This window comes from Brassica rapa, chromosome A06 (genome assembly GCF_000309985.2).
Source record: "Brassica rapa cultivar Chiifu-401-42 chromosome A06, CAAS_Brap_v3.01, whole genome shotgun sequence".
Classification (NCBI taxonomy): Eukaryota; Viridiplantae; Streptophyta; class Magnoliopsida; order Brassicales; family Brassicaceae; genus Brassica; species Brassica rapa.
This window is the reverse complement of record NC_024800.2, coordinates 23,291,485-23,306,832: the sequence shown is the minus strand read 5'-3', so window position 1 is coordinate 23,306,832 and position 15,348 is coordinate 23,291,485. Positions and strand designations below refer to the sequence as shown.

Genomic DNA, 15,348 nt, shown 5'->3' with positions numbered 1-15,348 from the left:
GTAAGCTAAACCGGATAGTATTTTATTTAATCGAAAACCGAACCAAATGTTATGCAAGGTTACAAATGTACATATGTCAGCTTTTTATTGGCTAGAATTAGGAGGGAAAGTTGAGAAGATAAAAGGAGAGAAAGTCGAGGAGAACCTTCCTTCTTGTTGTGCAAGCAAAGCCACAGGATTGAATGGCTCATGCAGAAACTAAATAAGTTCCAAACATTACAAATATATTTATTGCTTGGAACAAAAGAAAAGACCCAAAAAACAAAAAAAAAAAGAAATGAGCGAAGATCAGGTAGAGAAACCTACAACTAATGACGTAAAAGAAGAGGCCAAGAAGATTCCGGCGACGCAGGGAGGCGTTGACGCGGCTGATGACAAAGATAAAGGTGTTGTCACCGAGGCCTCTGGTGGACAGGTTCATATATTATCTCATTGAATAACATTAAGACTATCAAACTACCAAAACATAAACCTTAAATTTGTAGGCGGAGGGAGAAGTAAACCAGAAAAATGTGGTGGCTAATCCTCCTCCGGCATCGGAAGGAACTATTACGATCGGAGAAGCTCTAGAGGCGGCGGTTCTCACGGCAGGGAATAAGCCGGTGGAGTGGAGTGACGCAGCTGCCATACAAGCGGCTGAGGTTAGAGCCACGGGACGGACCAACATCATGCCGGGCGGTGTTGCCGCTTCTGCTCAGTCAGCTGCCACTCTTAACGCTCGAGCTAACTCCGATGATGAAAAGACTACGCTTGCCGATGTTCTCACTGTGAGTAAATTGCTAGAAACCCAATGTCTTGATGAATTGTTTATAGTTTCTAACGATAAGTCTTTTTTGGGGACACAATGGTTTTGAAAGGGAGCGAGAGGTAAATTACCGTCAGACAAACCAGCAACGAGGAAAGATGCGGAGGGAGTGACAGGAGCAGAGATGAGGAACGATCCACATCTCACTACTTACCCAACCGGAGTGGCTGCCTCTGTCGCTGCGGCTGCTCGGATTAATCAATCCAAGTGATACCATTATTCTTTCTTGGGACCTATGTCATAGTATTGAGAAGCCAACTATATAAACTAACTTATATGTGTATATATATTGATGTACATAAGATTTCAAGCTTTTTTTTTTCCCTGTACCTATTTGAAACAGACGTCAGCTACATTATAGTTCAATGAATAACCAAGAATATCAGAATGAATACATACTACATTAGTTAAAACAAACATGGTAAATAGGGATGAAGTAAACGACCAGCAAGGTAGGATTGGTCCAGACCGGTTTCAACGATCAAACAGAACACTTTTGTCAGGACCAACATAAATTTTCGGAGAATGGCGTACTGTATCCTCAGTGGGAAAGAATGAACAAACAGTCCCATGAGCACAGAGAGATAAAACAGCACACAATAAATCAGTACAAGCTAAACACATAAAAAAGATACAACCTAAGCGGTATACAACCAAAATTTCTAAAGAATCTATAAAAAGCAAAAGTTTAAAAGCTCAAATCTTCTGGGTAACATTGCCATGTGTTGCCATCAACTGGATAGGCTAACCTTTTTCAGACCTAGCTCGGCCGCAACTGCTCGTAATAAAACTTGCACCAGCTCTCTCACCGGCATTTCCCTGGCGAAAACAGAACTCTCAGTCAAAATTTGATAGGATCCTGTATGTTTTTTGTTACATATTCTCTTCCCTTTCTAACTTGATTAGTTGATTACCGATTTTTAGGGACCATAGAGAGTTTTTGTCACCCTTTTAGGGTGTGTTTCGAGTTGAAGAAGTGATATTACCTTGATAACACAATCTCGCACAGTGAGGGGAAAAGGACAAGTAGGTGTGCACGGGAGTCACGGTTATCCTCTTGTAGTATGTTTTTCAGAGAGGGTCGCAACTGAAGAACCGAAGCAGCCTCGGGGTGAATTGTGAGGCGGTCAAGTTCTTGAAGGGTAAAGATAATCTCTTCAAGTCTAGCAGTTGGGATTGGACGTTTGCCTGCCAAAAGATAACCACAGATTACAGAATGGCAAGCATAGAACTTGTTAAGGTTCATAAGAAAATGGAGAGACCCCTACCAAGGTTATTTTCGACGATTAAAAATCTACTCAAAACGAATTCACATCTTTCCATTAGCGTGGTGATTGAGATCCTGCTCACTTCTGCTCTTGTTGAGTGCCAGTTCTCAGTTTCAAAGCTGAACATACAAAATTATCAGATGTTAAGTATGTTAAACCTGGAGTAGGAATGGGTAATTTCTCTTTCTATATGATATGTATAAGCCAATAACATCTATATTATTATGTGTTTGATGCAAAATATGTAACTAATGATCCCGGAAATGAACGTAAGGTTACCTGCTCAAGGAAAACAATTTTTGTAAGCATGTCAAGGAGAATCTGCTACAGTGAGCAGGCATCAGCTCCACAGTTTCAATAGGCAACGAACATGTACGTGATGCACAGCGGTCAAGGGTTAAAACAAGCCGCTCCAAGACCTGGATTCAAAATGCCAAAAATCATATTAAAATCAAAACATTAGGATAACAGCGAACCTATTATATGAACTCCAAGCTGCTCACTTCTCGGGGTGCATCAACGGTCGACTTAAGAATAACATCACCAAGACCATCTAACAAGGCCATCTCCAGGGTCTCGTTGGCCTTGAGCGCTGCTGCAGGGAGAGAGTTTGAAGAAAGTGCACGTCCACAATAACCAACAAGAAATATCTCGTAAACATCTCCAATTTCTTTCCAAATGCGCATTCGAGCAGTTTTGCTAACTTTCAGGTCTGTGTCACCACCCGCAGAACATATCTTAACATCTTCAACAAGTAAACGGTTGAAGCCCTCAGCTGCTACCTTCCAGAGTGAACCATCTGGATTGTCTCGTCTTGTCATCATGCACCTGAAAGACAAAAGGATCTTGTAAGTTGGATTGAACGCACTAATTCCAGACACAACTGGAGATAGTATTTAGAAATGGTAACTCAAACACTCTACAAAAGGTCAGTTTTTTGTTTGTTGCAATTCTAGGAAGGGACGCGGAACTTGAAAGAGAAAAGAGTGGTTTGGGTTTGATCGCACATGCTAACAGATTAACCAAATAACCTGTGATTCTGTTCGGAAACTTATGAGACCATTGAGTTGAGAAGAGCAACGACATCAGCACAATGACGGCATATAACGAGAGTTGGGTTTACCTTCTCAGGTTCTGGATGATTTCCGGAAACAGGATGTACTTTTCAACTGCAGGAGCCTGAAGGAGAAGCTCTACTAAAGCAGGGATCAGCTTTTCTGCAAACATATTACTCGTGATTCTTGTGGTTGGAATTGTTTTGTCAGACAAAACATCAGCTTTGTGTTCCGATACTTCACTGCCTGGGCAAAAGTGATAAATGAATATCAGAATTAACAACTGTTAAGGGTAACATAATATCAAGTACTTACTTGCACGGTGACCTGTGGTGCTTTGCTTAATCTCACCTTCCTCATTTGGCAGAGCAGAATCAAACCGGGGAAGGTAATTCAAAAACTCTCTTAGCAGGATTAGCCACATTGATGAAAGGTGATCAGGAGGACCCAAAGAGGGCAAGATCTCCAGAACATGACGTAGTACAGGGGGAACATGTCCCTTGAAATTATCAAGATAATACGCATAAGGTGGACGCAGGATGGCAAATTTTGAAACAGAGAACTTAAAAGGAAGAAAGAAAAGAATAAATGCGGGAGAACAGACTTACGAATTCAGTTTCAAAATTTTCGCTACTTATGATGGCCTGCTTTACAGCCAAATCAACAATTCCCAACAATTGCATGTACATTTTATCATCAAACATCTTCAGTGATTGTACATATAATTCACCTGGCAAAACATTAAACAACAATGAAAATGGAAAGAGTAAGATTCAAGTGTTACTGTAACAGACACATTTTTTCAGCCATTCTAGTAAATGAAATTGTCCATCAAGTCAAAGGAAAAGACTACATAAATGCAGAGAATTCATTGGAAAAAAAAAGAATTACCTAAACCATGCAGAATCTCTTGTTTCACCTTGGTTGCTGTGTCACCTGTGTAACTCGATGACTTCTGGAAAACAAGCTCATACACATCCATGACAGAATTAAGATATCGGAGTTGCAAGTTTCCCTGATTCATCCAAAAAGTTAAGTAAAAAAGTGACACACGGATATGACAGAGTCAATAGTAGCTCGTAGATATTTGAAGTAGCTGCGCTGTTACCTTGACACAGTGGGACACAACAGCTGTCTGCAGACAATTTATCGCTGCAAGTGATACCTCTTTACTTCCATTGAAAATGCTATTCTTAACAAAATCAAGCAATGACTCCCATCCTACAGAAGTAGAGGTTCCACGATATTTCAGTTTTTCATATACCATAAGGACTGCAGTCCAGGAAAATCACATTTCGCTCACCTGACCAGAAGTTGGGCAAGCTTTCAAGAAGAGGAAAGTAGGAACGGAAGAGGCGGGCTATTCCTCCAAGGACAAGCACAAATGTTTCATCCCATTGCTTCTGGGCTGTATTGCGACTGCAAATTAGAAAGTGGATGGCAAGGTTAAATCGTAGGAAGAGTGGTAAGACTTCTAAAACAAATAAGTTATTCAGGGATCAAAGGCTATCAGAGCGAGATGGACAATGCAAAGATTTCCACGCGTAAAAATTTCCTTTTGTCACCTATGATGTATAAGCATGTGCACTGCTTTCCCTCCCCGAGTACCTATTTCTTTCCCTTGCCATTCATCCTTTGATGATGTTGCAGCCTACAACAGAAGATTCACTTGTCACAAGAATCTCCTATAGTGGATGTATTGAATCGCTTTCCTCACCTTGTGAGAGGCGCTATCCAACATCGGGAAGATGTAGTTCCACAGACAATCCTCCCACATGCTTTTAGAAAGTTTGTTCCCATGACTTCCCAAAATCTGAAAAAACGTCCTGACAGCAGAATTCCTCACCTGGAAATAGCAATGAGAAAATAAAAGTTAGAGCGGCACCAACTTACCCAGTAAATAAAAATTCACATTGAAAATACAACGGTGGTCTATGAAGAATACCTCTGGTCGATCGTCATCTACGAGTTTCTGAATTAACGAAAAGACTAAAAACAACAATTTCTCATGATTGACTATTTGAGTTCTAGCTTCAAAATCTGGCTTGTTGGAATTGCTAACCACATGCTCTTCCACACCCTCACCATTGGTTTGCTGTGGAGAGGTATCAACATTACTGAATCCTACAGGGACAGCACAGTTCATTAAGTATCTATATAGAGCGAGCTTCGCTTAAGGTGATAAATGCAGAATAGGATTTGACATTTATTTACCCGATCCTTTCTCCACTTGACACCCATGGTGAAGCCCCTTTGCTATGAAATCAGTTAAAGTCCACAACAGGCCAATGGCTGTTAAACTTATATTCAAATCAGTCTTCTGTGCACTGTAAGCTCCAGTAACGTCAATGCACCTGAAATATTAACATTATTAAATACCATCCCCATAGAAACGAGGTAAAATGTTGACATCTCTAACAACTAAGTATGAAGAGGCAAAATAAGGCACAAAGTAATTAAAAATGAGATAGGATCTTACACATGGAGACAGTCTTCCGGAAGAGTAGGAAGTCCATCACTCATAATAACCCGGAGACTCTGTGATGAACAAACAAGGTATCATTGACAAGACATCAGTAAGCGATAGACTCAGGTCATACAATGCTGCTAACTTTTATCAAATCCAAGGCACCCATCCTTGACTAACCTGGAATCCAAGGGTCGCCACATCCTTCTCTGATGCATCGGCAACAGACCTTAATAGGTGAGGAATAGGATCAGTAGATGGAATGGAAATTCACTTTCACATACATGGAAAACCCAGAAAATGAACAGGAATCATACCTCAACATTTCAAGAATGCCAGGCCAGCTATAGTACAACTTTTCCCCACATCTCTGATGAGATTAGATTTATGCAGGAGCAAAAGGTTAGTTATTGAAGATACACAAATGTTGATTTCTGAATGTTCATATCGTATATATATACCTCCAGTACACGAAGAAGAATTTTTAATGAACCAACTCGAACATCGGCCTTTTGAGCAGAAAAGTAAAGACCCCTGAGAGAAGATAGTACAACACACTCAACTGACTTCAACTCGGTTGACTTTGATTCTACCTAGAAGGAAGAACAAAAAAACGGAGAACAAATCAAAGCAAGGTCCTTTTTGCATGAGATGGACAACTATCGGATTTAAGCAAGGACAGCGAAGAGAGATCTCACATCCAGAGTTGTATCTCTTGATCTGGTCGGATCTTCTCCAAATTGCTCTGAACCTAAGACAGCACATATGGATTGATCCAGGGCATCAAGCGCCATAGTTCTCAAGTTTGGATTTGAATGTACAGCGAGCTGCAATATGCAGTTGAAGTGTCAGTAATCCCAGAAGAATATCAGGATATCCTGCACATAAATAGGATAATGAATGCCGCGTCACCTCAAGAAAGTGGCTAACCACTTGGTCCCATAGTGGTTCCACTCCTGTCGTACGAAGAAAAGACAATAATGACGCACACAATTAATTCAGAAATACAAGGCGACATCATGGAAAAGAGAGATTGTGTTCTGAAGATGAACTTATAAAACCAGTAAAGAACATACTATGAAGATTATTTACGAGAATAGAAATCATTCTGTCCACCGAAAAACTGATGCTCCCAATTTTTTTACTTGAAGCTGATGAAACACTGTCCGAAGTTTCTGTCATGGATTGATGGGACAGCATATAGAGTGCAGAAAGAAGCGATTTAACAGCAGACACGTGCATCAGAGCCGAGCTTTCAAAAAGCTTGCAAGATGAAAGCAATGAGTCAAGAACAAGAATTTTCAGAATCCAGCTAACCCACACAAACTAGAGAGAAGTAGCTCTAGCCATAGAAATCTCAACCAGAAGATATTAACCAGAGCAATCCAAGGCCATAAATACAGAAGACACTTGTTTTGGCTTACTTGAGAATTTAAAGAAGAGAGAATGCTAAAATCAGCGTACTGCCTAGAAGGCTCCCTGGTGAGCTTTGGGACTGCAGTTGCGACCTCCTACAAGTAAAAGATAATGTTATATTGCCCTTAAAACTTAGTTAGAGTAATCACAAATGAGAGAAAAACATAAAAGATAAACTAACTATAATAAAGATCAAACTAATTATGCAACTTGAACGACAGAGTCCTGCAACGGAGGTCTTGCCAAATTTACCTGGGTAGTTGCATGAGGAGAATGAATTGCTCGATCTAGGGCTGCCAGAGTTTCAAGAACCTGTATTTGTTTGGTATTTCTCGTTATCATGAGGTAGGTTACTTGAACATAATTGACGCAAAATACTCACCAGCACCCATGATGCGCCCAATACATTATGCAACCTATGAGCGATGTTGAAGAGTGTTCTCAATGCCTGAACGATAATCAGATGGTCTGTCAGCCAAGCACATTGAACCAAATCATTTTAAATGGAAAATCTGCAAAGATTTTTTCTTTCTTTCGTGATGTGCATATACGGAAGAATTGAGATACTGGATAAAGACAATCAAATTAAATACCTGAACATTCTTGGGGGTCAGGACAATGACATCTTTCTGTTCCACCTGTACTTCAGAACGTTTGGACACAGGAGACTGTACGATGCTGCTGAAATCACAAACGAAGCCCCCAAAACCGACTAGCACTGATTAAGTAGGTTTGACATGATATCTAACGCACAATTATAGAGGTACCTTTTCCTTTCCGCATCAGTTGGCAAAACGATAGTAAATTTACAAAGTGATGCAAGAAAAGAGTTCAAGGGTTCTACAGCATGAAGAACGCCACATGCCTGAGAAAAAAAGTTATAACTTAAAAGGATACCCATCAATTCTTTTGGATAGGTAGACAACATAAGGTTAATTGTCATTGTAAAAAGTGTAAAGCAAAGACGCCCGCACATCGCCTATTAGTATTTAAATCACTATGGAAATTTTGAATCCGGTTTTACATGTACCTGAGTAAATGCTTGATATCCTTTCAGTATCTCCAACACGATTGCCTCACCTTGTGACCTTCAAAAACAGTTAGATTAAAAAATCATCAGTGTTCGCCTCTTCACAATCAATATATAGTCTGGCAAAAGAGCTATAATACCTTGATAGTATAAGGGAAAAGGCATCGAGTATAGTCAGCCACAATGACTCTATCATTGAGATACAGAGACGTGAGGTTTTCCCAGTACAATTATCAGACGAAGGATGAAGCTCATATCTGGGGGATTCAAGCTGGTGGTTTGAAGAAAGGAAAGTATGGAAAACAAGTCACCAGCAGGCAAAGATTAGAAAGATATATTGTTAGCAAAACATTTATATGGCATAGCGAGGAGAACACTGCATCAATTACCTCCCCAGTGTCTACTGCTTCATCTGTTAAGGTGGCGACTGTAAAAACAACTCCAAGTAAGCCTTCAATTGCCAAAGTTATTGCATGAGCTTCACTCGCAACGAGAACAGCCGCACTAGAAGCATCATTATCAAGAATCCATTCGATTCCTACAGCAGTGGGGAAATATTTATAATGACAACTTTATTAATGAAATAAAAAATAATTGAATTTCTGGCCCTTAAGAGGTAATAATCAGAGCAACAAAATAATGATTACCTTTAGCTTTGCTACTAAACATCCCAGCAACAGCTGCTAGACTTTCATCACTCGTCTCCTGAAACTATTTTCAAGAAAACAAATTCGAAACTTTAGCCATGTTCCAAGTTTTTATGCCTGTTATGATGATCTATAGTCGATTATAGTCGTTTCTTAAGCTAATAAGGCCTTTAAAAATTCCTGAAGTTGTTCCCAAAAATCTTTCTCGCTACACAAAATAAGTAAAAACTAAATGACTACAGAAAACATTACAGGCAACCTGCATACAAACCCACCTGTATGCTAGAAACAACTCGAGCAAGTGCTTTGACCATGCTCTCCACAACATTTGTATTTTTAGGGTGCCTTGAAAGAAAAAGTTACTATTAGATTACATGATCCAGAAAAAAAAACTTATACAACTGCCATTATGAAGAAAAACAAGACGGGGTGATTAATTTCCTTAACATGCAACACTGAGTGCATCACAAGGAAAAAAAATATAATTAAGTAGCCTTACATATCAAAATTCTGGAAAAGGATCTGTAATGTTCTTGCCTCAACACAGAACCCCTATGTAATGCACATAAACAAGAGATCTTAGAAATGTGAGCTGAAAAGAAATTGAGACACAAATTCCTATATTGTCGTACACACACGTGCAAGTAGGAAAACGGAATATAATGATTACCCTCAAAATCTCGAGAACAAGAATGCGATGCCACAATGGCAAATCTAAAAATGTAGCTTTCACGAGCATACTTAGGAACACCTGCACAGATAGAAATGAAATGGATCTACATCAGTAAAGAAACTGCAAATATCTTAGTCCACAGGAGGCAATGTTTTCCTAAACCCTAAACCCTTTGGAGTCAATAGCACACAAGCTTCCAGGAAACAAGTAAAGTTGTGCATACTGTACCTCGCATTCTGTAATGAGAGACGAACTATACAGTCGAATAATATGAGCAACTGACCGCAGAACCAACCGGCGGATATAAGGTTCAACCATTTCTCCCTCGAGCTGAGTAGTAACAAACTTAGTTCCATGAGTAAATGCACGTAGATGTGCTTTAATGCTAAATTGCCAATCCAAGTTTTATCCATATCACGTGGAAGTATTCAAAGATACAAGAGGCAGTGAGGCATGATTTTACCTCTGAGCTGGTCCGAAGTGATGTCATCAGAAGGGAACAGATTTGGTGACGCAAAACCTGATGAACAAACAGGTATATTTTTACAGTTAGGACAGCACATGTTAATGGAAGGATGAAAAACAAGTGCCCATTTGGTAAAAGCCTAACATTACCTGTTCGTAGGGAAGTAGTATCTTAAAAACTGAGATATAGTTTGACAAAACAAACCTGCAAAGTATGAGAACTCATATTTAAAAAATGATCTTCAGTCTATTTCAACACGAGCAACTACATTTTAAAATAAGCGTTGCCAACTTACTCAATCAGTTCGAGGGAAAAGGTCCTCGGAAGAGAAGTAACATGCAACCAAGCTGCCTGCAAAATCATGAAGATAACAAATACTTTTAACGACACTTAGCTTGCCAGGAGATACATAACCAGAATCAGTATAGTTGAATTAACACATACAGATCCACCTGCAGCTGAGGCTGTCAAGTCCTCAAGCAACCGCAGACCAAGTTTACCGGTTTCGCTCAGGGTGTCTCTCATTGTCAATCGACCAGAGATGACATCTTTCTCCAAGGGCCTGGTTTCATAATTCTGTTAGTCTATTAAATAGCTGTAACACCAAATACCAAAGGTTCCAACTTCCAATTGGATAAAGCAGGAATTCTAAATGTAGAGCCTATGTCTTTCACGAATTAACCAGCATAAAACGATTGTATCCCCAATGTGAATTATAAAATAACCAAAAGTCCACAGAAGCACACAAAGTATATATGGACAGTATTGACAGTACAAAATGAGTTAAAAGAGTAAGTCAGACAGAAGCATTCAGGACTGACATACCCTGAATTATTGATATTCTGACTCAAATCTCCTGTCACTGAGCCAGTCCTTGCTGTTTGACTGCTAGAGCTAAATTTAGGCATAGGAAGAGACTCAGCTGAAACTACTTGATCAAAAACTAACGCAACTGCTTGTCTGAAGGTAGCTGCAGCAGTACTGTGAGATCAACAAATAACAGCATGGTTTTTGATTAAGACAGAGTAAAATAAACGTCTGAAGAGGAAAATAGGATAGGAGTAATGAGGTAAAGTTTGAATGAAAGAAATTACTTGTAAACACTAGGAAGTCGGTTGTTATCAAGAAGCCTGAGGCAGATACTTAGCGCCAGAACCATATTATCCTGGAATTAAGAAATATGCTAAACCTCACGTCTAGCAAAGCCATAGGAAGCTAACTATGGAGAACTAATAATTTAACAACAGCACAGGACAGTTTACTGTTCTTGATTAATGGGTCACTTTCCTGACATCTGCAGTCTATTGTTATATGCATAATACCACTTTAACTTTCTGGACTGATTTATAGGTGGAGTTATAACTTTAGTCTACCAGCATTTTTGCATTACATTCATTCTACACCAAAAGCTTGTTGTATTCACCTCGGTTTCTGGATGTAGGCGAGATTGAAATATTATTAGAATAGTTTGTAGAGTCTTTAGTTGGATAATTTCTTCTGCCATTTCTGAATGCTGCGAGTAAGGAAAACACCGCGTTAGGTAGTGTTTTGGAGTAAAATTCATCAAGTAAAAATGTAAATCTATTTCACCCTTTTCTAATCTAAAACCCAAACAAGGCATGTCTCTAGTAGAAACTCACGTGTGAGAAAAACTCTGTCAGAAGGTATCTTCAAAGATACAATGAAGGTCAAAATTTAACAAGCTAAAAAATGAAGGAGATAGAGAGACCTAAACTTTTATTCTGAGGTAAATTCAAATGATTTACGGTGCATAACATTAACATTACAAAAAAAAATAAGCTTCTGCAAGCACGAAAGTATCTCACTTACATCTTTCAAGGTAGTAAGTATCTCCTTTAGAGATGATGGTTCAACTGCATCGTGAGAAATAAGCTTCTGCAAGCACGAAAGTCCTATAACACTAAGTTTTGTATTCCTGACTCCACAAGCCATCAGAAAGATCCGAAGAATGTCATCATTGCTGGAAAGATCACTTGCACTCGATGACGAACGAAGCTGAAAAAAAAACAAGAACAAACATATAGATAGCGTCAGTTATTTTACAGTAAACCCTCTGAATGAATTGAGTCTCACTGCTTGAACTGCAAGGAACTAACAGTTCAATTCACTAACTACATAGATCACTTTTCACATGATCAATCGAACGCACATTAAATATCATAATGCGAGCTAACTGAAAGGCAGCAATTATATCTCCATGTTCATTAGTAAATTCAAGCTCGAATAGCAGCAGAAGTGTGCATTACTCCGGGTGAAAGGGGGAGAATCTAACCTTCAGGATAGCGTGTTCTGCTCCGTCTTTCACGGCGGGATACCTCCGCCGTGCCTCCGCGGAGAGAGCGCGGAGATCCGCCTCCAGAGCAGCTACCAAAGCCATATTCGTTACTTGAACCGCTCGAGATTTCAACTCCGATGCTAGGGTTTACGATGTTATAACTGAATCGTGAAGTCTAGCATCGAGATCGGAACAGCAAAGCTCCGATCGAGACGAATTGGGTACAAAGGGAAGATGAAATCGAAAACGAAGGTAAACAAAACTCTCAGATTCGAGCTCGTGTATGTTATCACGCGCATGTCACGTGCCTCAAAATCGCTTAACGAAATAAATAATCTTTACCTTCACAAGTTGTTGTATATTGAAAATTTTGAGACACCCACCAAACATTCAAACACTAATCAATACTCATGTATAACATTTTTCTTAAATGTAACGTAACTCGAATTACAAACAAAATTACAAAAAAAAACACAACAATATAACAACTTTTTGAAACAAACAAATAAAGTATATAGTCTCCATCACCATTCGTGTACTTCTTCACTGCTTTGTGAGCTTTCTTGCTCCAAAGACTCGTAGTTACTCCACAATACAATCTATCGAACCAGCCCTCTCTCTTAGGATGGAGCAGTTACATGCCATGGGATCAAATCATCATCTAAACTTATCCTTTGATCCGTCTAAACCCGAACCAGATCTCGTAGTGATTAAACAACAAACTATCATGCGTTTGCTTCCCCAGGGACTCGAGTCCTAAGCTCGCTAGCCTCTCTGTGCATTTCTCTCCTCCTAAACGCGTACAAAACTTTATATTATGTGACACAAACATTCTCCCCTCGTAAGGCTTCAACTTATCTACTAGCCTCTCGACTCCAGTCCAAACCAGCTCGTCAGGCATATGCAAGAACACAGCACTAGCGTATATAAGATCATAGGCCACATCGGAACCAAACTTGCTGAACTCCATATCGTCCCCTCTGACTATAAGAGGCCGTTTATGCAGAAGACCTTGAGAAGGAAGCTCGTACCTAGGGATGTTAACAATGGGTTTTTACCCATAGGGTACCCTAAACCCGGTTGGAATTTAAAAACCAAAACCCGTATATTCAGTTTTCAAAATTCGCGGGTTTATTTTGGGCGGGTCTTGATTTATAAATTACCCGTTCGGGTTTTACCCTATCGGGTTTCGGGTACCCTATGGGTTTTTAAAAAAATATATATAATTGAAAGGACGACTTTTACCCTAATTTTTAAGGATTTAAATGATTGAAATCAAAAATTAGATGTATAAATCAAAACATACAATGCCCACTATTAAATTTTGCACTCTCTATAACTTATTTATTTACTTACATTATGGATATAGTATAAATTTGCAAATTGAAAATTATGAATGATGAAAATTTTATTTGTTACTTTATACAGAAAATAAATTTGATAATTGAAAATTAATCAAATTTAATACAAAACATGATTAAAATTAAATATTCAATACATATAAATTTAAGTTAAAACTATAAAACTTTAACTAAAAAACCACAAAACTCAAAAAGGGTTTTTTCGGGTACCCGTGGGTAACCCTAAAGTTCTAGGGTTTTTCGCGGGTTACCCTAATAGTACCGGGTTTTTTTCGGGTTTTATAGTTTAGGGTATTTTCTGGGCGGGTTTAGTTTGGGTTCGGGCCGGGCCGGGTTTTTTTGCCCATGACAACATCCCTACTCGTACCTTAACGCAGCCATCAGAGAAAGCTCATCTTTTTCAAGGCAGTGGAAGCTCCCAGGGTTGAGATAACGTATGAAATGCAAACCAACACGGAGCGTACCGCATCCTATCTCAAGAACTCTAGCGTTGGGTTTTAACCGCGATGCTTCAGCTAAGAACTCGAACACGTCGCGCCCACCAGCCCAAGGCTCGCCGTAGTTGCTGTGATGCTCCTCAACAAGTAACTCACCAGGGCATGGAAGAGCTGTGTGGTTGCTTGCTTCATCTCCTTCGTAATGCGATATACCTTTGTACCTGAATCCACAAACCACCGTAAGCTAAAGAGTTTGCACTTTCAAGAAACCAATCTACAGAACACACACAACACATTTGGATGATCAACATCAAAATGTCTACACAAAATATGGTCATTAATGTTCTAAAAATCGATTTAGGAGGCACCTAGGTGCCCGGCCGAAATGGTCTAAGCAGCGCTTAGGTCTGTCTGCCTAACCGATAAAACTTTTAACTACGTGCAGGGTCGGACCTGAAATTTTGGGACTATAAACATTTCTTTAAGAATTTGTATAGATAAATATTTTTTTCGTAATTTGGGGGCCTATCTATCTCTATATTAAAAAATTCTAAATTTTTTGGAGCCAAGGCTAATGCTTCAAGCAGCTGTGCCAGATTCCGGCCTAGTGATTTCTTGAACATTGATTGTTATTAGATTACTGTTAGGATCCCTTTAGTGCATCAGCATTATATCATAATGTAAATATAAATACAACAACAATCACAAGCTCTAGTACACTAATGCACTAACTGAGCTTAAGGAAGCAAGCATCAAGATCTCAAAGCTCCTAAGTAAAAGTTCCGCTAAGGTTTTGAATCAAAGCAAGAGAGTGGAGGAGATGATTATTACTGTATGAGATCCTGGAGTTGCTGTTCCCTTGTGCGAGGATTAATCCCTTTCCGGAGAACATTCTCGTGCATATGCAAACCGTTCGATCTAATCAGATCTTTAACCCAATCTATATCCTCTCGCGACGTCGAGATTCTCTCCTCCGACCTCGAATCACCGACGATGGCATAGTTCTGGGAGGATGGAGATGACGGACATGAGCAGGGAGATAATGAAGACGATAGGATGAAGAAGATAACCGCCGATAACGATGCAGTTAGAAACAGAACTGGTATAGTTACTACGATTCCTTTCTGCATCGCCGACGAAGAAGAAGACGATAGAACCGCCATTAATGTACAAATCTCAGTGAGCTTACGGATTTTTATTTTGAAGAGAGATAAACCGGCTGAGACCGGGTTTAATCGTCTGATCGGTTTAATCCAACATGAAAGCTGGACCGGTCGAGTAAAAGTGTAGAAATACGCGGTTTCATCCACATTCTATTGGCAAACGTTGAAATTGAATGGAAAAGTGAATAAAAATGATGAACAAATATTCAGTCGACAAAATGAAAAAGCCAAAACTATATAAATTTGTGTTCATTCCATTCCTGG

The 15,348-nt window shown here is 39.4% G+C and overlaps 3 protein-coding genes across 8 annotated transcripts; 1 reads left to right on the top strand and 2 right to left on the bottom strand.

The window, feature by feature from the left end:
* Window positions 1–3: 3 nt before the first annotated feature.
* Window positions 4–1,397, top strand: LOC103874560 (late embryogenesis abundant protein 47). The gene is made up of 3 exons (XM_009152984.3): window positions 4–415; window positions 486–767; window positions 858–1,397. The coding sequence occupies exons 1-3, from the start codon at window positions 278–280 to the stop codon at window positions 1,014–1,016; spliced, it is 579 nt and encodes a 192-aa protein (XP_009151232.1). The 5' UTR covers window positions 4–277; the 3' UTR covers window positions 1,017–1,397.
* Window positions 1,225–12,459, bottom strand: LOC103874562 (protein MON2 homolog). 6 transcript variants are annotated; one of them, XM_009152985.3, is made up of 44 exons: window positions 12,121–12,459; window positions 11,658–11,843; window positions 11,251–11,340; window positions 10,922–10,992; window positions 10,653–10,808; window positions 10,272–10,389; window positions 10,123–10,178; window positions 9,977–10,031; window positions 9,825–9,881; window positions 9,590–9,691; window positions 9,359–9,439; window positions 9,188–9,240; window positions 8,964–9,033; window positions 8,689–8,752; window positions 8,431–8,579; window positions 8,182–8,312; window positions 8,042–8,099; window positions 7,779–7,876; window positions 7,605–7,692; window positions 7,394–7,459; window positions 7,264–7,323; window positions 7,020–7,106; window positions 6,672–6,858; window positions 6,508–6,551; window positions 6,294–6,422; window positions 6,057–6,188; window positions 5,913–5,965; window positions 5,776–5,824; window positions 5,608–5,666; window positions 5,343–5,482; window positions 5,074–5,252; window positions 4,846–4,974; window positions 4,694–4,779; window positions 4,432–4,547; window positions 4,237–4,349; window positions 4,020–4,143; window positions 3,737–3,858; window positions 3,444–3,627; window positions 3,197–3,374; window positions 2,577–2,901; window positions 2,353–2,492; window positions 2,074–2,192; window positions 1,792–1,993; window positions 1,225–1,624 (listed from the first exon to the last, which is right to left on the bottom strand). In XM_009152985.3, exons 1-44 carry the CDS (start codon window positions 12,223–12,225, stop codon window positions 1,537–1,539), a joined length of 4,899 nt encoding a protein of 1,632 aa, XP_009151233.2. In that variant the 5' UTR covers window positions 12,226–12,459; the 3' UTR covers window positions 1,225–1,536. The 6 variants fall into 6 exon arrangements, 5 of the variants coding, with proteins under 5 accessions (XP_009151233.2, XP_009151234.2, XP_009151235.2 ...); XM_009152986.3 differs by having other exon boundaries at window positions 7,605–7,689; XM_009152987.3 differs by having other exon boundaries at window positions 1,232–1,624; window positions 3,480–3,627.
* A 62-nt stretch (window positions 12,460–12,521) lies between these two features.
* On the bottom strand, window positions 12,522–15,325 carry LOC103874559. The gene is made up of 3 exons (XM_009152983.3): window positions 14,753–15,325; window positions 13,852–14,142; window positions 12,522–13,154 (listed from the first exon to the last, which is right to left on the bottom strand). The coding sequence occupies exons 1-3, from the start codon at window positions 15,082–15,084 to the stop codon at window positions 12,791–12,793; spliced, it is 987 nt and encodes a 328-aa protein (XP_009151231.1). The 5' UTR covers window positions 15,085–15,325; the 3' UTR covers window positions 12,522–12,790.
* Window positions 15,326–15,348: the final 23 nt, after the last annotated feature.